Source organism: Vulpes vulpes, chromosome 12, assembly GCF_048418805.1.
Source record: "Vulpes vulpes isolate BD-2025 chromosome 12, VulVul3, whole genome shotgun sequence".
Lineage (NCBI taxonomy): Eukaryota > Metazoa > Chordata > Mammalia > Carnivora > Canidae > Vulpes > Vulpes vulpes.
The window spans coordinates 154,242,111-154,268,426 of NC_132791.1; the positions used below are offsets into that span (position 1 = coordinate 154,242,111).

The window sequence follows — 26,316 nt, forward strand, 5'->3', positions numbered from 1 at the left end:
AAATTCTGTATGGTATTAAATCCGTCTGCAGACTATTAGAGATACTTTGTAAAGGAAGAACACAGATAAGAAAGAACATTAAAAAAAAAAATAGCAGGGATGGGGCACCTGGGTGGCTCAGTCAGTTAAGCATCTGTCTTCAGCTCAGGTCATGATCCCAGAGTCCTAGGATGGAGCCCTGCATCAGGCTCCCTGCTCAGTCGGGAGTCTGCTTCTGCTTCTCCCTCTGCCTCTGCTCCTCCCCCCAGCTTATGCTGTCAAATAAATAAAATTTTAAAAAGAATTCTCAGGGATAGACAAATCCACCATGATTTATCATGTATACAGAGTAAATATCCAGATGAATACAAGTAATAAGGAATGTTTATCCACGAAACAGCTATTTAACGAATGCCTACTATGGTAAGCACTGTGCTAAACACTTAACAAGGGAACAAAGTAGTTCTGTCATACTGCTTGCTGGCACTCCCAGTGTTTATTCCACCCTTCCTTCCCAGACAGACTCCCAAATTACACCTGAGTTCACAGCTACCCAGAGCAGAAGCTGCATCTTAACATCTCTTTTAACTAGATGTACCACATTACTATATTCTGGCCAAAAACATGTAAGTAGAAAGGTCCCTCACAAGCTGCTTCTTCACCCTTCCTCCATCCTAAAGCCTGGAATTCCAAAGCCATCATCTTGAACCTTGAGGACAGGGTTAGGCAGGTGGGAGCAACAGAAGAGAGAAGCCCATGTTTTTGATGCCACTGGGTATAACAACATTCTAGCATCTACTCAGACTGTTAGAAGAAAACAAAGTATAATCTTGTTTAAGTCACTCTTTTTTTTTTTTTTTTTTGAAGATCGCTGCCATTCACAGCTGAATTGAATTAATTCAGTATTTAGTATGCTTTATTATTATTTTTTAAAGATTTTTATTTATTCATGATAGAGAGAGAGAGAGAGGGGCAGAGACACAGGCAGAGGGAGAAGCAGGCTCCATGCAGGGAGTCCGAATCAGGACTCGATCCTGGGACTCCAGGATTGTGCCCTGAGCCAAAGGCAGGCGCTAAACCGCTGAGCCACCCAGGGATCCCCAGTATTTAGTATACTTTAAAACTCAAAAGTTTTGAACTTCAGATTTGCAATTTTGCTGAACTACCATCCATGAACTAACAGAAATAAATTTATAGCCCACACAATTTCTTGGGTAAATGAATTCTACAAATTTACCACTCATTCATGTTCCACTATGCTTTTTCTAAATCACAGCCAAATTACACAAAATATTCTTCAAAGCTATGGAACTTTATGGGAAAAAAAATCCATACTTATACTATCTATGCTTTTTAGAATTTTATATTTGATAAGGTGAAGAGCTGTCATACAGAAGAATGAAACTGATTTATATTGTTCAAGAAGAACTAGGAATAATTGACAGAAACTCTTTCAACGAACGGTCACCTGCTCTAGGAATCCTTTTTCACTACTCCAGCCTATACTGAAAACTAACCCCTACTCAAGAAACTTTCCCACTTAACACTGTACCCTATGTGTACCTTTTTTTAAGTCATTTTATTGAAGTTCAAAATATGTCCATCTTATATGGTACCATGAATTTTTGCAAATATGGTCATGGAATTATCACTAAAATCAAACGTAACTCATTTCCATCATCATGTAAAAACTCCATCATACCCTTTTGCAGTCAGTCCCCTTCCCTCATCCCCAATTCCTGCCAATTATTGACCTGTTTCCTGTTACTATAGTATTTTTCTGAACATTCTATAAATGAAACCATGTGGTATGTAACCTTTCAACTCTGGGTTCTTATGCTTAATGCTTTTGAGATTCGCCCACTTTTGTGGATTTTTTCTTTTTGCATTTATCAGCAGTTTATTCTATTTTATTGCTGAGTAATGTTCTATTGTATGTGTATCACACAATGTGTTTATCCATTCACCAGCTGATAGACAGTTTCCAGCTTTTGGAAATTATGAGTAAGTCTGCTATTTGTGTCTGTAGTGAGGGTGGGTAGGTGAGGCCAATGTGTCTTCATTTCTTTTGAGTAGATTTCTAGGTATTGGATTGCTGGGTTGTATGGTAAGTTTATATTTAAACTGCCAAACTGTTTCCCAGCATTGTGTACCATTTGTATTCTCACCAGTGGTATATATGAGTTCTAGTTCATCTTTCCCAGCACTTGGTTTGTCAGCAATTTTTTTTTTTATTTTAGCCATTTCACTAGGTGCGTGATAGCTCCTAATTTGTATTTCCCTGACGATTCATGCTGTTGAACATCTTTTCATGTGTTTATCAGACACCCATCTCTTAAGTGTCTGTTCAAATCTTTTGTCAATTTTTTAAAGTTTTTAAGTTCCAGTTAGTTAACATACAGGGGTAATATTAGTTTCAGGTGTACAATATGGTGATTCAACACTTCCATACATCACCTAACGCACATGATGACAAGTGCACTCCTTAATCTCCATCACCTACCTCCCCTATGGTAGCCACCAGTTCGTTCTCTATAACTAAGAGTCTATTTTTTGGTTTGCCTCTCTGGGGTTTTTTTTTACCTTTGCTTACTTGTTTCTTAAATTCCACATATGAGTGAAATAATATACTGAACATACCTTTTTCACAGGCTGTGTAACACTAACACTTGATTCTCAATTAGTCTCTCAATAGTAGATAGGAGGGGGCTGAAGGTCAGGTCTCCTGTAGTCTTTGCCTATTTCAAGGGACAAAGCTACTGGCAATAACTACCAAGCCTGGAAAATGGGACACAGAGAGGTTAAAAATTTGCCCACAGTCATTCAGCTATGAAGCGGTAAGGCCTGGATTTAAAGCCAGTAGCATGTACTGTCCAATATTCAAACAGAAGAAGCTCAGCCATTTGTCAGGATTACCATTAGATAGATTCCTGCATTAAGTTACAGACTGGACTACATCAAGCCTAATTCCCCTTCCAACTATAAGATTTTTCTAATTATATCCCTAAAAATCATTCCACACTGAAGGATATAAGTCTTTTAAACCAGTCTAGTTTCCTGATGATTTCAGTTGCCATTTTCTAGATGTTTTCCAGCTCTAACACATTTTTCTGTATGCACAACATGCAGGACTTCATGTAACTGTGTTAGGTAGTACATTATTCCATATTAATTCATAGTAACTACTTCCTCATTCAATTTTATTATTAGTATATCTAGTAACACAAAAGGAACAATTATGAAACAAAGTATTATTTTAGACCTGAATTAAGATCTATTTCTCTGCTAAGCTCAAATAAAAGCAAAGGTTTGTCAAATGTCCCTCTGCTGTAAAGGTCACGGACATACTATATAATAATTTGAACTATACCAGTAAAGAGAAAGTTTCAGCCTGCAAAAAAATTAATTTTATACACTTCAAAGCACAAACAGCTACATGTGATATTTCCTATGCTTTTACAAAGCCCCTGACCTATGTACTAAATTTGTTTGTAAGTTTCTTTTTTGGCACTTGAAAAGTATTAGCCTAGACAAGTAATATCAAATCTATCACCATATTACTGAATATAACTGAAGAAGTTTCCTAAAACTTTCAGGGTACATTTGCAATGACCTGACTTAAAATTTAGGCTACAAAAATGTACATTAAATTCATCAGGAGGGTCTTCAAGTGAAAGCACAGGAGAGACTACAAAAGAGATGGGCATTATCCTTCAACGTGACTACAGGATTTAATTGCAACCCAGATCTTTCTCAGAAGCATGCACAAACTTCAAATAGCAAGCTCCTGTGTAATTTCTAGTGGGGGTTATTTAAGGATAGTTCATGATTCTTTCCCACTAATCTGAGGACAACTAGCAGCTGTAGGTCTATGTATATGCACACATGCTAAACATTTTTAAATACATTACTTCATTTTAACTTTATAACAACCGTGAGAGGAAATTTTATAGGAAATTGAGGCTTATAAACATTAAAAATGACTACAAATGGAAAAAATCAGTATTTAAATCCAAGACTGATTCTAAAACCTATGTTCTTAGTAATTATATATTGATTACAAAGTACAGTGTATCCCAAATTTCACTCAATCTCTAAAATAATACTATTATATTAAAAATACTACAGTATCTAAACACTGTATGCAAAAATGACTTGGGTTTGGGTGCAGTGGGACCCAGAATTCCAAAATGAGATGGTAGGGACATAACTCTTCTAGTTATAGTGGAATATTTTACTACACTAGCTATAAGGCTCCTTTCATGGCTCTAACAATTTTAGGGCAAGACCTTGAAACTGGCCTTAGGTTTAAGGAGCGGGGCGGCAGTGGGGGGGAGTTGGGGATATACTATGAAATATTCAAGAGCAAGAAAGATTAGTCTTCTATACATCCTCCGGGTACAGATACTGCAAGCTGATTGAAATAAAAAGCAAAGGGAAGATTCAACAACTTTTTATAATGGTGTTGGACAGAAGTTCTGAGACACAGGTCAAATTATGGTAGCACCAAAATGAAGGTTCTACTGATACTAGGAAGCTGAAACCTATCCTAGTATGTTTTTTAAGATTTTATTTATTTATTCATGAGACAAAGAGAGGCAGAGACATGGGCAGAGGGAGAAACAGGCTCCCCACAGGGAGCCTGACGCGGGACTCCATCCCAGGACCCCGGAATCACGACCTGAGCCAAAGGCAGATGCTCAACAACTAAGGCATCAGGCATCCCTGTTCTGTACTCAGTTGGAAAATTGGGATGAGGAGGTAATCTGAATGACTAATATAACAGTAGAGGCTTTGTTTAGTTTCATAGATATATATACAGTATTTCTGTAATACATATTTAGGCATCTGCCTACCTTTCTAATATCATCTTTCACCATTCCTTCACCTGAAATGGTATACTTTAGTCATTTACAACCATTTTGATTTCACCATCAGGGCTCTGCTTTCCATTTCCAAGGCTAACATATGTCTAGCTCATGATAAGCATTCAGTAAATTTCAGTGGAATTTTACTGAGTATAATAAACAAATTCAGTTAAACATGTGACCCAACTATGTCCCCAATCGCCCATCTCTAATGTTTCACCTGTCCAAGTTTCATTTGTCTTTTGAAGTTTACCTCAAGTACCATTCCAGTAAGCATTCCCTAAGCAACACCTCTATCCACCCCTCCTGCCAACAACTCAACTGTCTGAATTAAATGACCCTCCAACGTACAATCACAGCTCCTCTCCATGATGGCACTTAACATCAAGTGCTGTAATTACCTATTTTTTGTTGTTATTGATCTCCCTCGTTCAGTAACTATTTTCTGTATGGACGGAATGCATGACTAACATTAATATTTAGTTGTTTGAACATACAATTTAAGTTTCATACACTACTCGTATTGCAGCTTTAGAATTTGAGAGGGGAATTCAAATTGGGTGTACTAATCTCTTATATCTGAGAAAAACAAGTATCTGTCAGAGAAAAAGTATTATCTGTACATTCTCAGTCCCAAGGAATCCCTGTGGTATTATAATCCAGGAGCTCCTAAAAGTGGAGAAGTATTGATAGAAGAAGGAATAACCATCAGCACCAGGACTGCAATTTACTTAAAGCCTAGGCATTTCAGAAGAAATCAAATGTCTTCCAGGAAAATAAATTTGGAAAAGAAGAGATGTAGCTGGTCAATAAACACATGAAAAGATGCTCAGTAGTTTTAGTCACCAGAGAAATGTAAATTAAAACCACAACATAATATGATACAACATGCACACCCAGCAACAATTAAAGAGACAGCACCAAGCATTGGTGAAAATATAGACTAACTGCAAGTTTTCTATTGCTGGTGGAAATATAAATTAGTGCAAACACTTGGAAAAAGTGTAAACTGGTGCAGAAACATGTAATGACTACCAAAACTGAACATGTATACTCTGGCTCAATGATCCACTCCTAAGTACATAACCAACAGAAATGTTTAAAGAGTTCTCAAGGCTTTGAGATGTTTATAAAAAGTTCTCTATTCTGCTGGTCCATGGACTTATACTTTCAGTAGCAAAGATCTAAGAAATGGAAGGAAAAGTACAGGGTGCTGTAGGATAGGAACCAGAGTGGTTCTCCAAAAGCAGGATGAAAGCAGACAATTCTGGGGCTCAGGAAGTAGAGCAATTTGGAGAAAGGTGGCTATATGTCAAAAGTATTCCTCAAAGGCATATAAATAATAATAATAATATTGATGCTTGTAGCATAGTGGGCACTTTGTATGTATTTGTATGCCTGCATGTGTGTTAAGTACTTTATACACATTTTCTTATTTAAATGATACAAGGGTTTTTGTGGAGAAAACTGAAGATCACAGAACTTAAGAAACTTACCCAAAATTCATATATAAGAAGTTAATGCTAGAACTGTGATTCAAGTATCTTGCTATCTCCAGAGCTATTCTCGAGGGCCAGAGTTTGCGCCTTTCTCAACACTTGAACTAAAGAAAAATACAACAAAATCCTTTTCTCAAAGACAAACCATATATTCCAAATAAAAATTAATTTTTTAAACCTAGTTATACTCCAGAAAAAAAGAGATTCTTCTCAAATTCAAGTTGTCATAAACCTTTCATATTTAGAAAGCTTATTTCTACATTACTTTGAGCAAATGGCTATGTACAAAAGACACATCTGCCTAAACATGTAACAATCATTAGCTGAGAAAAAACATTTGACCAAATTAGTAAACAAAAGATATTTATAAAGGATATGATTATTCCTGAACAGTAATTTCATACTTACAAATGCAGAATATTATCCTAACCAACTTTATAAAGATCAAAGATTTTTAAAGCAGCAATATACTGTGTATTTACAATATTGTGAAGTTCATAAGTGTAACTCTACAAGACAAATGAAAAAACAAATTTCTAATGTTATGTTAGCGGGAACTTGTTATAGTTTCACTCAGATTCAAAATAACTTACATAAAAATGAATATGTACTCTAGAAAACTATGGCTGAAGATTCAATAAGCCCTAGTAATGACGAAAATTTGAAATGCAAAGTAGAAAAAAACAGTACTTCTAAAATGTTTATGATTTTGAATATGTATATCTATACAGTAATATATTATGAATAGAAAAAAAAGATATGTATAAAAATGTGTGAAGCAGCATTATTCATAAGAGCCAAAATGTAAAAACTACCCACAGGCCCATCAATATCAGAATGGATAACAGGGGTGACCAGGTGGATGAGTTGGTTGTGCATCTGACTCTTGACTTCAGGGTTGTGAATTCAAGCCCAGCACTGGGCTCCACACTGGGTGTGTTTAAAAAGAAAAAAAGGATAAATAACGGTAGAGTCTTAATGTAATACTATACAGTATTGGGAATTAACAAATTAGAACTACATGCTGCAACATGCATCAGACATAACCTCTAGTGAAAGAATCCAGGCACAAATAGAACTGTTTCTATTAAGTTTAAAAATAGGTGAAACTAACTCATGGATAGTAGTTACCCTTGGTGGGGGTGGAGTATGGAAACAGTAAGAACTTTGGAAGTTCTTGATGGAACATCAAGAACTTTTAGGCACAAAGTGGTGGCTTGTGGGACGCTGGTCATTTTTTGTCTTTAAGCAGCATGTGTTTAGTTTTGAATACTGATTGAGCATTTAGGTAACAAAATGTATGCACTTCTTTGCATATGTGGTACAACTTAATTAAAAAGTTAAGAATGTTTGGATAACACTCTATCCACACTTAGGCTATGCCAGGTCCAAGAGATACCATATGTATCAGCGAGCAGGGCTCTGACAGGCAGCAGTCATCCTTATTATATTGTCACTGTGGAGTCAGGAGAGTCACCTGAAGCACATACATTCTGACCTCTACCATCACCAGACTTCTGCCAAAATAACACAAGGCTCCTTTCTTCTTCACCCATGGTGAAACAAAATACAGACTCTGCTTTTCTCCAAATTTCCTTTCCCTGGAAACTCTTTAAAGTTTTCTAAAGGGGGGAAAAAAAAAAGTTTTCTAAAGGATAGTTCTGAACAGGAAGCAAAAAAGTTTATTCCTTTTTATCTACCATTGATTAAACAAGTACCATTAAGTGCTGTATATACAAATCTTATTTAATTCCCAGAACTCTGTATTATACCCAGTTTATAGATGAAGAAATTAGGAATTAGACAACAGTGAGTGGCAAGAAGGTCTATCTGCCTGCAGTGCCCAAGCTCAAAATTCACACTATTTTACCTCCCAACAACCAGCCTCTCTTGATTATAACCCAAGAGTGCTTACTGCATGTTAATCTTTTTATCTCCTGTGCGTGAGTTGAGAAATTAGGGCACTGAAAGGATGCACCTAGTAGTGACAGGCTAAGGAAGGAGGGACAAAGGATGAGAATCATCAATGAGAAAAATTGCTGTGTTCTGTCAAAATGCAGGCTGGTGTAGAGCTGTGGCCTTTACTGTGGATTAGACAGACTAGAAGTATTCATCAAAAGCTGCCAAATGTCAAGAAAATAAAACACAGACTGAAACAGTCCCATAAGACAGTATGTAATATGCACTCCATTTTTATTGTGAGAACAAATTCATATCCTTGAAGATTTTTTTCTCCTAGTTGTTTTTACCCTCTGTTGGTCTGAGCATCCATTTGTTCATTTACTCACTTGACAAATATTTTCTGAGTACCTAATGTGTACCAGGGATTCCTCCAAATGCTGAAAATACAGGTATAAATGGAACTTACATTCAGGTGGAGAATACAAACAATAAACATATAATGGTAATATGGAGAACAATGAACATAAAGTACAAGCGACAGGGTGGAGGTGGGAAGATGTACTATTTTCTTATTTTTATTTTTTTTTAGATGTACTATTTTAAATAGATCAGGAAAGCCTGAAGATGTGAACAAAGACTTGTTCTTCAGCTAACTTCTTTGACAATTGATAACATGATATGCTGTATTCAGCTTCATTTCTAAAACTTATGTTTTTACTGGCTTTACGTTGTAAAAATGTTAAAGTATTTCTTTAAAACTTAATTCAATCAAGAATTTCACAGAAGAGTCAAATTACTTTTTACATAATCATATAAGATGAATCATTTACAGAGAGCCAGAAAAAAACAGTTCCCCGGCACAGAACAGATTTTAAACTGCTGGAGAAAGTATTAACATTCATGTCAGAGAAAAGATTTAAAAAAACATTCATAGTTGTCCTCACTCCATGTGAATCTTCCAGATTCTTCCAGAAACATTCTCAAAGCTGCTTAAACCATTCCCTCTCTTATGTCTTTCCAATTCTGGTCCTTATGTGTCTTATTTCTTTATGTGTTTCTCTTATTCTACATGCTTTGTCTCATTCACCCTCCTTTCTTTTCCTAACTTCAAACACCTCCCTTTATATGCCCATCAACCGTCCCTAACTGAACAATTTTTTAATATATTTACTGAACATAATTTTCTGTTCCATAAAATTTCTTTTTAGAGTAAAACTATTGGGGGCACCTGTCTGGCTCAGTCAGTAGGGCCTGCAACTCTTGATCTCAGGGTTTTGAGTTCAAGCCGAACATTGAGAGTACAGCTTACTTCAAAAACAAAGTAAAATTGTGGAATGACTTAGCATTCTCTCCAAAACAAAATGAGAACCTAACTACTTTTTATCTCTAGGGCCTTTAAGTATTATTTCAGTGGTTACCCCAGAGATTATAACATGGATCTCTGACTTTCCAGAATCTAGCATAAATTAGTATCTTTATCGTTTCTGAGACAATCAAGAACTTTAGGACACTTTTGCTCTGTGTTTCCTCTTTTTCTGTTGTATTTTATTCCTACATATATTTTAAATCTCACAAAACATATTATTTTGTATAGTCAGTATCTATCTAGTTACCCACATATTTGTCCTTTGCAATGCTCTTCATTTCCTCTTGCTTCCATTTGGGAAAGCAACATTTTCTTTCTGCCTGAAAGAATCCCCTTTGGTGTTCCCTTTACTGTAGGTCTGTGATGACAAATTCTCTCAAACTATGCTTATCTGAAATGCATTTTACCTTTATTTTTGAAAGGTAACTTTGTTGGGTACAAAATTATAGGCTGGTGGCTCATCTCTTTCACCTCTCCAAAGATATCATTTTACTATTTCCTTGCTTTGTTGAGAAAATTGGCTTTATTGTTCCTTTGAAAACAGTATCTCCTAACTACTTTTAAGATTTTCTCTTAATATCTTCTCCCATTTCCGCATATACAGATGCAGTCCATTCCAGTATAGGAAAGCCTCAAGCAAGGGAACCAGTTTTGAGCAATTTTCCAATGAAGTACCTAGGAATGATTTGCCTGTATTTATTGTTTGTGGTTCATAGATCTCTGAACCTGTGGCTTGAATTGCTTACCAGTTTTGTTTTTTGTTTTGTTTTTAAGATTTTATTTATTTATTCATGAGAGACACAGAAGGCAGAGACATAGGCAGAGGGAGAAGCAGGCTCCATGGAGGGAGCCCAATGTGGGACTCAATCCTGGGACTCCAGGATCATGCCCTGAGCCAAAGGCAGACGCTCAACCACAGAGCCACCCAGGCATTCCATGCTTGCCAGTTTTGGAAAACTTTCTGCTATTATCTCTTCAAATACTACTTCTGCTTCATTTCCCCTCTCTCTTCCCTCTGAAACTGCATAGTGTCCACTCTCTACGATCATCAGTAGTCTTAGGTTCAAAATAACATTTGTGCTCACAGGACACAATAGGTAGCAATCTAATACCAGTTTTACATAGTTTTTTTAGAGGATTTAGGACTAGAAACGCAGCATATCAGTATGGCTGAATCAAACACATTTTTGTCAGGCATTCTTAAAACATCTAATCCCTGCTTCCCAGATCCCACATCACACAGAGTAGGTTATAGGGGATGACACTCATATGGATGGATACAACCTACTTCGGCATTTGTATGTCTCAAATAGAAACCTTAGCAAATAAGTAACTATCCATTCACACAGCTTCTAAGCCTCCCACAAGGGGTGCATTAAGTTAGAAAAGACATCATAAAGGGAAGCTGGAATAGCTTTTTCTGTATAAGTTTTATGCTGCTGGAACAATGAAGTAATAATATAGTTCCTTGGAGTATTTCATGTCCCTTCAGAGACCTCCTAATCCAGATGCAATTCAACAATCACAGGTCATTTTCAAAATAATGACTGGAGTATGATAACAGAACTGAGAAATCACATTATCTTGGTATACGTTGAGAAACTATATTAAATGAAGGTAAACCTGACATTATCTTTCCACAGGGGGAAAAAAAAAATCTTAAGCCTAGAAGGAACTTTCTCTCTACAGGTTCCAATAATACATGTTAGACTTTTCACTGTATTTCTATAGGTCTCTTACACTTTCTATCATTTTGTCTACCTATGCTTCAGTCAGGATAGTTCTTCTGACCTATCTTCTAGTTCACCAATTCTCTATTCAAGAGAATCTAATCTGCTATTAATACATCCATGGAGTCCTAACTCAATTATTATATACTCCAGTCAGAGAATTCTATTCATTCATTCATTCATTCAGATTCCAGATCTCTGCTAAAACTCTCCACCTTCAACATATTAATCACAATTAAAGCCCATGTCTGGTAACTTTAACATCTGAATCACCCATGAGTATGTTCCTATTATCTTGGCCTTGTCTCCTAGAATTAACACTGTAAATGAAAAAAAACTGTAGAAGCTCCAGCTGATTTGATTTCCCCCAAGATAATAAAGATAGGAGGCGGATCATCTTAATAAGTATGGAATTAAGCTGATCCTAAAAAGGATTTCAGTTCTCAGAGGGCTGCAACCAGAAACCCAAGTGTTTACCAGCAGCTCTCCTCCTTGATAAGTTATGAACCCCAAATGCTTTCTCCCCAGGACTCAAATTCTGCTGTATCTTTTCTGCCTTTTAGCCATCATTGTCGGTTTGGCTGCTTACATACCCTAATTACAAATTAGCAAGTGACTCAAATAGAAAAACCAAACAAAATATCAGATTCACTCCAACACGTTTTTCTTCTCACTGGGAAGATACTGACCACCCAAGTCCTGGCTGACTTCAAAAAGATTTTTGTTGTTGTTGTTGTTTTTTAATCTTTATTTATTTATGATAGTCACAGAGAGAGAGGCAGAGACACAGGCAGAGGGAGAAGCAGGCTCCATGCACCGGGAGCCCGATGTGGGATTCGATCCCAGGTCTCCAGGATCGCGCCCTGGGCCAAAGGCAGGTGCCAAACCGCTGCGCCACCCAGGGATCCCTCAAAAAGATTTTTGTATTTTCCCCAGGTTTTCTAATTGTTCTTGACTAGAAGGTTGATTTGATACAAGTCTGAAGTCATAGCAGGTGTGGAAGTTAAACATACTAGAAAAATTATTTATGCAATAACCAAATATTGAAATTAAAAAAGATTTTATAAATTATTCATGCCAACCTTCCATTCAAAATTGAAATTTTGTGGGGTGCCCAGTGGTGTCAGTTGGTTAAGCATCTGCCTTTGGCTCAGGTTACGATCCTGGGATCGAGCCCTGCATCAGACTCCCTGTTCACAGGGAGTCTGCTTGTGCTTCTTCCTCTATCCCACCCACCCTGGTCATACTCACAATGCATGCTCTCTCTCACTTAAATATATCTTTAAAAAAATGGAATTTTGTGATAAGAATCTTGATAACCATGAAGGATCTAAGTAAATCTATCAACAACAGAAATCTAATTGATCTGGAGTACAAGTTGCATCATTCTTAAACAAGCTTCTTGATAGAAAGATCCTCATTATTCTGGATTATAATTTACCTCCCTAAAATATTCACCCAATAGTCACAGTTGTATCCTTCAAAACATCACTGAATATGGTGACTCCTTTTTCTAGATAATGGTACTTAAGCTATTTAAAAACAACTACCACACTTAAAATACATTTTCTATAGTATTAAAAAATGTTTACCTTACCCTATCTCACATGACATTCTTTTGGGGCTTTCCACATTGGTCATTCTCTGAATAAAATATAATTGCCTAAGTCTCGCAAATTGTAGTGCCAAGAAATGAACTCAATATTCAAAACGTAGCTTAATCCAAAGTACAGCAGGAACTATGCTACCTCTAAAACTACCAACTAATATACATCTTAATATATATATATACATATATATATATATATGTATATATATATATACACACACACACACACACGCACACATCTATTTTGGGCAGCCCTGGTGGCTCAGCGGTTTAGCGCCACCTTCGGTCCAGGGCATGATCCTGGAGACCCAGGGTTGAGTCCCGTGTTGGGCTCCCTGCATGGAGCCTGCTCCTCCCTCTGCCTGTGACTCTGCCTCTCTCTCTCTCTGTGTGTGTCTCTCATGAATAAATAAAATCTTTAAGAAAAAAAAATATATATACATCTATTTTCCATCCAATAACAATTTTTACATTTAAAGCATTAAAATATATACCTTCTAACCTTATGGTCTGTTGAAACTCCAACATCTCAGGAACCACTATCAATTGTTCTACTTTACACACCTATTTTTCACTTTTAACTTAAGTGGTAGATTTGACACTTGTTCCTATTAAATTTCACCTTCTTGGTTTTTGCCTAGCAATCCAAGGGTCAATATAAATTTAAATTCTGCTTCTGTAATTTGTCTATTAATTACTTCATCAAACTTTGTACCATCTTAAATAGGAAATATTACTATCCTCATTAAATAGAGTCAATGTCCAAGATTTCCCTTTAGGGTGACATCTAGTTTCCTTGGGAATAGTTATTCAGCAGCAATAAACCATATATAGCACATTTCTTCATCTTATCCACAAAGCTACCATAAAGACAAAGTCAAATTCTTATTGAAATCAAGTTTGCAGCATACAGTATACCTACTATATTAAGCTGTGAATTAGTAAAGCACTAAGTACAGCCTGGTGTAAATCTGAATAAAAGGTGGGTTTATCATATATTTGACTTATAATTCAAATGTGAGACAAGACTCCCTTAAGTAAATTCTCGATAAATATTTCCCACTTTGTTTTAAATTAGTAAATCATCTGCAGTAATATTGCCACATTTTTAACACTGGTAAAAATATTTTGCTTTAAATCCAACGTGACTAAATACAGTAAATGTTAAATATATATTGGTTTTATTATTTTATTAAGTCTGGGAGAAGTGAATTATGGAATACTATATAGTGGCAAGTTATACTCAAACACATTTAAAAAGAAAATGAAATTAACTAATATTGGGGTGCCTGGATGGCTCAGTCAGTTAAGTGTCTGCCTGCAGCTCAGGTCATAACCCCAGGCCCCTGCTGAGCAGGGAGCCTACTTCTCCCTCTCCTCCTCACTCATGCTATCTCTCTCTCTCTCTCTCTCTCAAATAATAAAAATCTTTTAAAAAATTAATATCTTGGTATTTATTAAGTAAAATAAGAATTTGGAAAAAAATTTATGGTATATTTAAAATTTTTAATTCCATGATTTTCGATTACAACCGCTAGATAATTACAACTAATTTCTAATTCAGAGTTGAATGATGTTAAATGAGAACATATGACTCATGTTTTGTTTTGTTTTTTTTTAATATTTTATTTATTTATTCATGAGAGATCCAGAGAGAGAGAGAGAGAGAGAGGCAGAGACACAGGCAGAGGGAGAAGCAGGCTCCATGCAAGGAGCCTGACGTGGGACTCGATCCCGGGTCCCCAGGATCACACCCTGGGCCGAAAGCAGCACTAAACCGCTGAGCCACCCAGGCTGCCCTGACTCATGTTTTTTAATACAACATAAAATTACATGAATAATATAAAGAAAAAATTCTGAAAAAAGTATTTTAATAATACATTGGCATTCAGAATGGGACATGTTTACTCCAAGAATTGATCATTTTCTTTGACTATATAAAAGATTGTTTAAAAAAAAAATCTAAGGGCAGAATTAAAAGGATTACCACTTTAAAAACAAAGGCACCGCCTAAAGAAATATGGTGAAATTTATCAGAGGCAAGGCAAACATGGTTAAACATAAGACAGCACTTAAGTAAGAATACTGTTCCCTTGAAAGGGTGAAAAGTTTCTATTATTAGCAGAGATAAGAGCTGCCTGAAATTCTTTCCTTAATACTCTATACTAAAAATAGAACAGTTCACTGCATTTCAAAATAAACACATCACTTTATATATGATTTCAATCATTTAATAGATAAGAATCCACTCAACCTGATTCAAGGTGCTCTTACATTTGTATCTAATACATGTACTAGTTAAATTGGCTCTCCTATTTATAACATTTTCAATATTTTAGGAGTCTTGTGCCACCCACTTACTCATTATCTCTTAAAGCATTTGAGATTAGATCTTCTGCTAGATCAAAGTAAATTATGAGCTTAATTTATAAAAACTAACTACTTTCTCTACAAAATATTTTCCCTATCATCAATGAAACTACAGGAGTCTCAGAAGAATAAATGGACGGTGTCACCATTACAAATACTACTAAATGCTTAAAGGAAAACTAACATGGATGACAAGATAAGTGAATATTCACCTATTTTTTGAGAGATCACTGAATTGATTTTGATTAACACTAACCTTCTAGTACTTGACAAGAAATATAACTTCATTATTTGGAACAACTGTTTAACACTCACTTCTAATTTGCATAATTTTAAAAGTAAAATCAATTCAGTTAGTAACTTACATGAATATTCACTATGATTTCCTTTTTATTATTTTATTCATTTTTCTCATTTGTGAGGGAAAATTACATGACTTATCCAAAAAGAACTACTGCATTAAAAAAAATAATAACATCACATAACACAAGTTAGTCACTTAGAACTTTCTTCAATGCAGGCACCCAGAAAGCAGAGGTAAATTATTACAGCTCTGTCTCAATGTCTCTATCAGAACTGAAGGCATTTCTAAACAGAGCAAACAATTGTTAACACTTCATACACGGTGCAGAACTGACTCACAATAGCCATGCAACTAGTCATCTCCATAATACTGACACTTATCTATATGTCAGTTTAATCATTCTTTAAGCCATTTTATGTACCTCAACTAATCCTCATAAAAATTCTAGAAGGTAGGTAGACCAAGTGTTGTTATTTCTATTTTACAAAGGAGGAAACAGAGGTTCAGAGAAGTTTAATAGTTTTCCCAAGGCCCTATAACTAGTAGTGGAATGGAATTAAAATCCAGAGCTAATGTCTTCCTACACCAAATATTCCTTCTAGGACATCAAATCATTTTTGTAAATTCTCTTTACTCTGCTTACTAAAGGTTACTGATAATCTTTAGTCAGGGGTATTTTCATAGTAAGAAAAAAAGAATTGCCTTGTTATTTCCAAGAAATTTGGGTTAAAATTGTCAGAATTTAGCACATTCATCCATATTAGAAAATAGATTGAGGCATAAAAGTTAGGAATATGAAGATATAAATTTTAATCCCACATATGAATGGATTTTCCAGGAAAAAAAAACTTTTATTCTATCTAAATGTGGACTAAGACATTGAAATCTTTCTTTTCAGTTATTGATAAATACCTACAAACATGTAAAATTACATCCTTATAGATTTGAAAGTCAACACACTACACATTTTGACTTTGCATTGCATATAATACACACTTTGGAGTCAGAAAATCCTGATTATGACTTCCAATTCTACCACTTATTTGCACTGTGACCTGCACAAGTCACTCAGGGTATAGGATTCTCAATTTCTTCATTTGTAAAATGGAGATAATACCAAACTCAAGGTTACTCTGAAGAATACATAAAGCCAAGTGTATTACATAGTATTTAAAAGATTATAAAAACTGAGTCAAGTTGTAGCTTTTATTACTAAAGTGTTACAAATGTGTTTCCTTTTATTCTCTATGACATCTACATTTCAGCTCTGATCTTCAGTAACCCAAATTTCCATTAATCTAGAAGGAACAATTAAAAATATCCATTTGGGGGAATTAAATCTTTTTAAAAGTCAGTTTAAAGATAAAGTCATAAAAGACCTGGCACATTATATGTTCTAGTGCCCTTCTTTAGGAGATAAAACAAGGTTCAGGGCCATGACACTACAACATGGAAGTCAAAAAAAAAAAAAAAAAAAAATCCAGCAAGGGCCCAATATGCCATAGATACAACATTCAGGTCCACCAACTAACTAGGTAGTTGTCCAAAATTCAATTTATCATTTGGAACTTGGTATTTACATTTCAAAAAAAAAAAAAATAGCACTGCTTGTTTTAAAAAAAAATGTAATAAAAATTTCATCTGTTTATCCTTCCTATTACCTCAGAGGTAAGTGGAAAATTAATAGAATATATACTTAATTTCTTGAAAGCCAATTCTATGGGTCATTCAAATAACTATTTGAAAAACAGAGAAGGTAATTCCTTTATGAGACTTTGCTGGCTAGAAAGAGGCTAGTGTGATTGCAAAGTATCCCTTGGTTTACAATTCTGACAAAGAGTAAGTATTTCATAAAGCAAATCTATCAATATTCATCTTGAAGCAGGCTTCTTTTTAAATAATTCGCATTATATTACATGTTTTTCTTGAACCACTCTTTGTATAACATAAGCAACAAATTGATTCTTCTAGCATTTTTATCACCTTTACTATTTAGATAAGAACTAAACAAGTCTAATTACGAGAGCTCTTAAACAACAGTTCTACCCTACTCTGAAAAGAGTATGAACTAAATCAATGTGGAGAAAAAATTTAAGCAGATAAAAAGCATTACTTTTAAAATTCTGTAAGCCCACATAATTTGTACCCATAGCACTCCTCTAGTAATCTAACAACAGAACAATGGAGAAAATCAGTTTAAAACATATTAAATAAATCTTTCATTATTTAATAGCAAACCAAGGGTTTCTACATACTTTTAAAAAATAACTTGAGGGGCATCTGGGTGGCTCAGTCAGTTAAGCGTCTGCTTTCGGCTTAGGTCATAATCCCCGGGGCCTGGGATAGAGTCCTGTGTTCAACTCCCTGATCAAAGGTGAGCCTGCTTCTCCCTCTCCCTCTGCCACTACCCTCTGCTTGTGTTCTCTATCAAATAAATAAAATCCTTTTAAAAAATAAAAATAACTTGAAACAAATGCTATCAAATGAAAGTTATGTCATTCTGAATTTTCATTTATTATACCTAACTTTGGTCTATGAATTGTTATATCAACAAGTTAAATTTTCAAAAATCTATAATTAGCCTAACAATTAAGAGAAAACACAAAAAAATGCTACTTACTTCTCCATCTCCATGTTTTTATAGCTATGTAAAATTAAATCATCTATTACTACGTTTTTTAGTAGAAATTAACTTTACTAAGTCTAAATCTATATTGTAATTACAAATGCATGTGTTTTCAACACATTCATTTCAACTGTGCTGGGACAATTAGACATTCATTCAAAAAGCTGATTTTAGGATCTCATACAATACTCAAAAATTAACTCAAAATGAGTCATACCCTTAAATGTAAGGGCTAAATAAAATTTAGAAGACATTTAGAAAACAACGCAAGAGAAAATCCTTGAAACCTAAAGATTTCTGGGAAATAACACCAAAAGCAAGGTCCATAAAAATAAAAAAAAATCAATAAATTGGACCTCATGAAAATTCAAAACTTTAATACTTGAAAAGATACCATTAAGAAAATGAAAAGCCACACAGATTGGGAGAAAATGTTATTATATGTGCTGCTGAAGCAAGCACGATTGGGAGAAAATATTTACAAACAACATCTAATAAGGGACTCAATTCCAGAATTTACAAAGAATTATTTTAATTCAGTTCATAAGATGACAAAAGATATGAACAGACATCTCCCCCAAGAAGATAGATGAATGGCTAATAAATACCTGAAGATGTCTGGTATCATTAATCATTAGGAAATGCAAATAAAGCCACAATGTGACATTATTTCACACCTGTTAGAATACCTTTAAAACAGATTACAACAAATGGTGAGAATGCAGAGAAAGGAGAACCCTCATCCACTGCTGGTAGGCTACTTTTGAAAAATAGTCTCAGTTTCTCAAAAACCTAAACATGAAATTATAATATGACGTAGTAATTCTTCTCCTATGTGCTGGCCAAGATACATGAAAACATGTGCCCAAACACTTGGATGCAAATATTTGTGGTAGCATTACTTTTAACAGCCCCAAACTGAAAACAACTGGTGAATGTATAGACAAAAGGCAGCATATCCATGCAATGGAGTATTATTCAGCAATAACAAGGAATGAGCAATTGACAAATGCTACCTCATCCATAAATCTAAAAACATTGCTAAAGCAGTAAATATGAAAGAGTTCATACTGAAGGAGCCCATTTATCAGAAGTGTCCAGAGAAAACAAGTTCATACAGACAGAAAACAGATTAAGGGTTTCCTGAAGCTGGCGGTGGGAACAAAGATGAACTGTAAATGAGCATGAAGGATTTTACTGTGGTGATAAAATTGCCTTTTTTTTTTTTTTTTGAAGACTTTATGTATTTATTCATGAGAGACACACAGAGAGAGAGGCAGACACACAGGGAGAGGGAAAAACAGGCTCCATGTAGGGAGCCCGATGTGGGACTTGATCCCGAGACCCCAGGATCACACCCTGGGCTGAAGGCGGTGCTAAACCTCCAAAATGTCTTAAAGTTGATGTTGGTTGCATCTATGATGATGGTTGCATCATTCAGTAAAGTTACTAATAATCATTGCATTGTACAGTTGGAATGGATGAATGATCAATAAAGGTATATTTTTAAAAATATATGCTTTTTAAAATACATGTACTTTTGTTTCTTGTCCCTGAAGAATTAAATAACTGTAGCAACTCCCATCATTTTTACTGAACAATGGTACTAATTCTAATCCTGGATGGGAAATCACAGCATAACTTTAGAGAGGCTCTAACATAGTGTTCAAAACAGCCCTCTGATTGGCTGCTCATTAGACTGGGTCTTCCAAGAAAAGGAGTTCTCATAAACAAATGCAGCTTCCATTGGTTTATATTTTAAGAAGCCAGTGCCTGGAAACAGCACAAGAGTATATACAAAAGAGATTTACGCTGTTCTTTGACAATGGGCCAACTGATCTGATGGGTGTTTTAGTCTACATTCAGATTACAGTACATGAATTCAAAAACACAAACATTTCAACACAGTTTGAAAAGAATGTAGGGTAAGTTATATAACTTTGAGAGTGTACATGCCCAGATGGCAAAGAATGTTTTGCTTGAGTAACTGTATAATGTCATAACACAGTAGTCCTCATAATAATATTTAATGATAAGTGACCTTTCAGGCATTAACCTAATGCCTGGATCTTCCTATATTCATTATCAATATATTCTCTTAGCTATCCACTCCATTTACCAAGTCTTTCATACATACCACAGGACTTTATGGCCCACACAGGACTTCAAAATTCCTATTAACGTTTCAGGTCTTTACACAAATACCACCCTGTCTGTCAAACTTTGCCTGATTACCTTACTGAAAATCGTTAACCTCACAGAAACGCATTCTCCCTTCCCGCATTCATTTTTCTCAGTAGCATTAAACATACTACGTGTTTTACATATATATTCTGCTTATGTTTTGTGTTCCCCTACTGGAATACACGCTCCACAGATGGAAAGATTTTAATGTGGTTTTGTTCCTTACTGTATCCCCATTGCCTAGAACAGTACCTAGCGCTATGTAGGTGCTCAGTAAATGTTTTCCGAATAGAAGAGAATCAGATACGTGGAAGCAAAAAGGAGCTGACCTTTGCCACAGGAATGCACCAGGTCCTTCTACTTGTTTAACAACCCAGAAGTTGAGAGGTTAAAACATGAATTTTACAAAGAAAGAGAGGCCTGGGAGTAAAATCTCCAGCCTGCCTACTCAACATTTTTACAACGAAAAGTAAAAAAAAAAAAAGGGGGTGGGGGGCAGCCCTGGTGGCTCAGCGGTTTAGCGCCGCCTTCAGCCCGGAGCGGGATCCTGGAGTCCCGGGATCCAGTCCCACGTCGGGCTCCCTGCATGGAGCCTGCTTCTCCCTCTGTGTCTCTGCCCCTCTCTCTCTCTCTCTCTCTCTCTCTGTGACTATCATAAATAAATTTTAAAAATTTATTAAAAAATTGTTTTAAAAAGTAAAAAAAAAAGTAAATAAAAATTTAAAAAGGGGGAAGCTAATGTTTGACTTATAATTCTGGATTTACAACCCTCAAACGTAAAGCATTAATAAGCTGCCTCTAGTTCAGGAGAGAAGGAAGATTAATTAAATCACATGTGATTTATTAACAGCCATAGATTTAAAAAAAAAAAAAAAAAGGAAAGTTCAATACCTCGTTAGTAAGTTAAAAATACTCAGACGCAACCTGTTTTTTCCTACCCCTCAAATGGGATCCCCACGCCCAAAAAAGAGACCTCCACGGAACTCGCCTTAGCAGGTCCGGCCTCCGCGGCCCCGCACGCTCCGCGGCCCGGGACCCAGGACCCAGGACCCCCCCCCCGCCCCCCGCCCTCGCGCCGGGAGCCTTGCGAGGCTTCTCCCCCCCGGGGCGAGTGCCCCCTCGCACCTCCCGTTCCAACCGAGCCCCAGAGCCGACGCGGCGGCCTTCCAGTGCTCACGCCCCCCGCCCCGCCGACCCCGCCCGAGTAGGGCCGCACGGACCACCTGCGCTCGCCCCCCCCTCCGACCCCGCCCGAGTAGGGCCGCACGGACCACCTGCGCTCGCCCCCCCGCCCGACCCCTGGACCCCCGCAACCCCGCCCGAGTAGGGCCGCACGGACCACCTGCGCTCGCCACCCCCCGACCCCCCGACCCCGCCCGAGAAGGGCCGCACGGACCACCTGCGCTCGCCACCCCCCGACCCCCCGACCCCGCCCGAGAAGGGCCGCACGGACCACCTGCGCTCGCCCCCCCACCCCCCGACCCCGCCGACCCCGCCCGAGTAGGGCCGCACGGACCACCTGCGCTCGCCCCCCCGACCCCCGGACCCCGCCGACCCCGCCCGAGAAGGGCCGCACGGACCACCTGCGCTCGCCCCCCCCACCCCCCGACCCCGCCCGAGTAGGGCCGCACGGACCACCTGCGCTCGCCCCCCCCACCCCCCGACCCCGCCCGAGTAGGGCCGCACGGACCACCTGCGCTCGCCACCCCCGACCCCCCGACCCCGCCCGAGAAGGGCCGCACGGACCACCTGCGCTCGCCCCCCCGACCCCCGGACCCTGCCGACCCCGCCCGAGAAGGGCCGCACGGACCACCTGGCCAGAACTGGGCCATTTTACGCTCCCTCCCGGTTCCGCCCCTTTCTGTGTGACCTTGGGCACGCTCCCACACCTGGGAGGGAGGGGGGCTCCGCTTTCCCACCTTGCAGGTGAGGCCACCCTGCACCGAGCGTGAGCTGACACGTACGGCCCCGGCAGGGCAGCGGGCGCGCCGGAACCGCAGCTGCCCGCGGGGAGCCCCCGCCCCCCCCGCCCCCCCCGCCCCGGCGCCGAGGTCCCTAACGCCGCCGCCGCCGCCCTCGCGGGCTCCCGGGCCCGCTGCACCTGCCGCCAGGCCCGCGCCCACCGCTCCGCCCGGCCTCTCGAGCCGACAGCCCCCGCGCCGGCCCCGGGCGCCCACTCAACTCTTCACTTTGCCGAAGGTGCCGACGCCCAGCGTGTCGCCCAGCACGTAGTGGCCGATCTTCACCCGCCCGTCGTGCTTCTGCTTCTCGGCCATGTTCGGCGCGCGCAGCCCCGCTCGGCCCCCGGCTCCTCCGCGCGAGTGTGAGTGCGGCCGCCGCCGCCGCCGCCGCCTCAGTGCGGCCGCCGCCTACCCACAGTGCAGCGGGCCCGCGGGGGGCGGGGGCGGGGGCGGGGGCGGGGGCGAGGCTGCGCGGGCGGCGGGGGCGGGGCGCGGGGCCGAGCGCCGCCAGGTGCGCGGGGGAGGGGCGGCGAGCGGACGCGCCCGGGTCTGCGGGGGCGCCGAGCGCGGGGGCGGGCTTCGCGGCGGCCGGGACTGAAGCCGAGCGGGGAAGGGGCGGGGACGCGAGGGGCGCGGGAGCCGCCGAGCCGGGCCCTAGGGGGCGGGGAGCGGAGTTTGAAGAGCAGCGGGGCCTGAGGCGTGCGCCGAGAGGGACTGAAGACGCGCGCGGGTGTCGGGGGAGGGCCTCGAGCCCAGGCGGGTGCGCCGAGCGCTCGGGAGGAGGCGTCTCGGGCGCGGGCGGGGGACTCGCGAGGCAGGTGCCGGCACTCGGAGCGCGCCGCCCCGCTGCACGCCGGTGATAACGCTCCGTCCTCTCCTCCTCCGGAGCTCACCTTCCGAATTTGCACGAAGTTCTGCGGCAAAGCACCGTCACGGGATGGGCTCGAGGGTCCTGCCGCACAAGCTGGTGCAAAGTGTAGAGACAGCTGGGCCACGCAGCTGCGCGAGGGAGAGACCGCGACGGAAACGAAAAGGGAAACAATGTAGCGAGCAAAGCGAATAAGCTACAAAGGGCAGCACCAGGAGACGGGTGAAGAGCAAGGGCAATAGAAGGGCACAGATTAAAGAAAAATGCAAGTGGGGGAGGAACGGTAGCAGGGAACTGGGAGCCTGACGCCCACCCTGGCGGAGCGGGAAAGACAAGAATTTAGTAATGCATTGGTTATCCCTGCCACCCTCCTGCCCTTTCTGCCTTCCGTGCCGTCCTAGTCCTCAATGTTGCCTTTCAGTGCTTAAAAAGTATTTGCTGATCGGAAATAAACGTTTAAGAATTAGTTGAACATTTTTAACATTGTGCATAGCACTAACGTTTCAAGGTCATGCTCCCCAAACAAGAAGCCTTTTATCGTGCTGTTTGTACGTAAAGAGAGAAATGCATCGATCAGAGAGAAGAAGACATAGTGAAAGTTTGTTTTCTGAGGGCTGGTAAATATACAAACGGCACACACACGTTCTTGTTTGGACTCCAAGATGATCTGATGATGAGAGACGATCACAGCTTATAAATTATAAATATCACAGCTGTTGAACACAGGCTATTTTTGTTCATTCTTGGGATCATCTTTCTTGCTGACGAGGAGTATCATTTAAGAATCACTCTACCTAGCTGGCAATTTGGAGAAAATCGTTATTTCTGGTGCTGAACCTTCCTTTGGTTAAGGGTCACTCCTGCAGTATCCCTTTAAGCTAGTAAAAAAAACAAAAAACAAACAAAAAACCAAGATACCTGTTTTTGCTTTTGAGATATAAGATGTCTGTTTCTGGTTGTGGTAGACCCCGGAAAGATGTTGAAAAGTCTGTTAGATTGCTTTCTTGAATCAATATGAAGGCAGATAATAGAGATTTGAAAGCATTTTACATGCTCTCTTACCTACTCATTGATAATTACAACTTAAGTGATTATGTACCTCTTAACTGTGATCCTTATCTAACAACCGTGAACTACCATGTGGCTTTATTATTATGTCAGCAAGTAAATGATACTTTGTTGATTTAAAAATTCACTTAAACACATTTGACTGCCATAAAAGAAATTTGTGATTGGCCCCATTTTATAGATAACATTTAGTTTCTCACTTTCTGATTTGCCCAAGGCTAATCCGCTAAAGAGGCAGACTTAGAGCTTGCATCCACTTCTGACTTGTCCTCTTTCAACTACTCCACAGCTGCCAAAGAAAAACAAACGAATATGATGCTCTAAGAACATTTAATATTTTTACAATCCTACTCCCATTCTCATAGTTATTATTTGTAGAGCAGGCCCAGGATGTATGCTTTAAGCTTATATTTTTAGCTGTCTTCCTACTTCTGCTGGGCTGCAGGATGGAATGCTAAGGGGCGAGAAGAGTGCGGAAGCGCTGTTGTGGCACCAAGCAGTTTTCTATTGCCCATACATTTCAAGTGCGATTGCCTATTGCCTCATCCTACCCGGCAGTACTTGCAGGTCTCACCCCCACTATCTGAGATGTGGTGGTAAATATCATATTCCCTGTTTTATTATTTTTCAGTGATGTTACAGTGCTCTATATTCTTTAGTACCAATCTCTATGAGCAGTGCCCCAGGCAGCCATTCAGTCCTTAATCCTGATCCAGCTGTTATTGTTTTCCCCACTGGTACTGGGTCCTTCAAATACTCTAAAGCAGGACCTGAATAAGAGAATAATGGAGGGCCGCTAAACTAATATGCTATGCTAGATTCCACTGGTATTCTCAATAACCAAGTCCTTCAAGACTGCTCAGAGTCACCTTCTCTGGGAGACTGCCCTACTCTGACTACCTTATTTAACATTGTACTTACAGCTCACCCACACTCCCTGCCCTGCACTCTCCATTCTCCTAACCTTGCTCAGCTGTTTTCCATGGCATGTACTATTTTATTTCCTTGTTTATTATGTTTTTGTTTTGTCTGTCTTTCCCAACTAGAATGTAAGTTTCGTAAGAGAGAGGGTTTTGTTTTGTTTTCTGTTTTGCTCACTGACAGATCCTTAGCTCCCAGAACAGTGCCTGGCAAATTATAGGCACTCAAATGGACTTAGGTTGTGTGGCACCTGAAGTTTATATAATGAAGGAGACCTGTTTAAGGAAAAAAAAAAAAAATACAAGACTGGGTATGAAAGTGAATATTTATTTGAAATGAGAGGACATAACTACAAATTGTTTTTAAAGCTGACAACACAAAAATCCCTAAATCCGGAAAAATAGCATATTTTTTAAATTGACATATTAAATACAAAGCATACTTTTCCATCTCGGTGCAGTAGTCATTAGAGAGGTTGAAAGTTGGCATAAGGGAGAACGTGTAGGACCTTCTAGATTCATGCTAGGGTGTTTCTGTGATTGTTCTCCAGATTAAAATAAGAAAAGTTGGGCATTTAGTGATTAATGAACTGTGTTGATGTTGTCTTTAATTCATTATGAGTTTAATAACTATTTTAATTTTTATTGTGAAAAATGTCAAACATACATCAAAGGAGTAGAAATAACCCCCACCCTTGATTATCAGCATTGTTAACATTTACGAATCTATATTTGTACTTCTTCATTTGTTTGTTTTCTGGGGTGTTTTAAAGCAAATAACCAGATGAAATATTTCACTGATAATTAGTGTATAGCTCTAACAGATAAGGGCTCTTTTTAGCGTTACCATACTACCACTAGCACATGTAACAAAATTAGCAGTAATTCCTTACTATCTTGGAATTCCCACTCTACTCAATTTTCCTCCATTGCCATAAGAATGTAATTTTACATTTGCTTTATACTAATCAAGATTTTAAAAGTCTACAGTTAGCTTTTTTGTTAATATGGATCTTATATTTCTTTTAATCTGTAATGATCTGCCCCCCCCCCTTTTTTTTA

General features: G+C 39.0%; 1 protein-coding gene across 5 annotated transcripts in view; it reads right to left on the reverse strand.

Moving 5' to 3' along the window:
- PRKAA2 (protein kinase AMP-activated catalytic subunit alpha 2) overlaps positions 1-22,828 on the reverse strand; it is a 69,993-nt gene extending 47,165 nt beyond the window's left edge. For 3 of the 5 annotated variants that reach the window (XR_011995993.1, XR_003236263.2, XR_011995994.1), the window contains exon 1: positions 22,620-22,819. Coding sequence is in view for 1 of the 5 variants with exons in the window: in XM_026007004.2 (XP_025862789.1) it covers positions 22,620-22,713 (94 nt within the window). In the remaining 4 variants the exon portion in view is untranslated. Of the gene's footprint in view, positions 1-6,343; positions 6,451-22,619 lie in introns of those variants that run through there. The other 2 variants (XM_026007004.2, XM_072730822.1) reach the window with 2 other exon arrangements.
- Between the last annotated feature and the right edge of the window lie 3,488 nt (positions 22,829-26,316).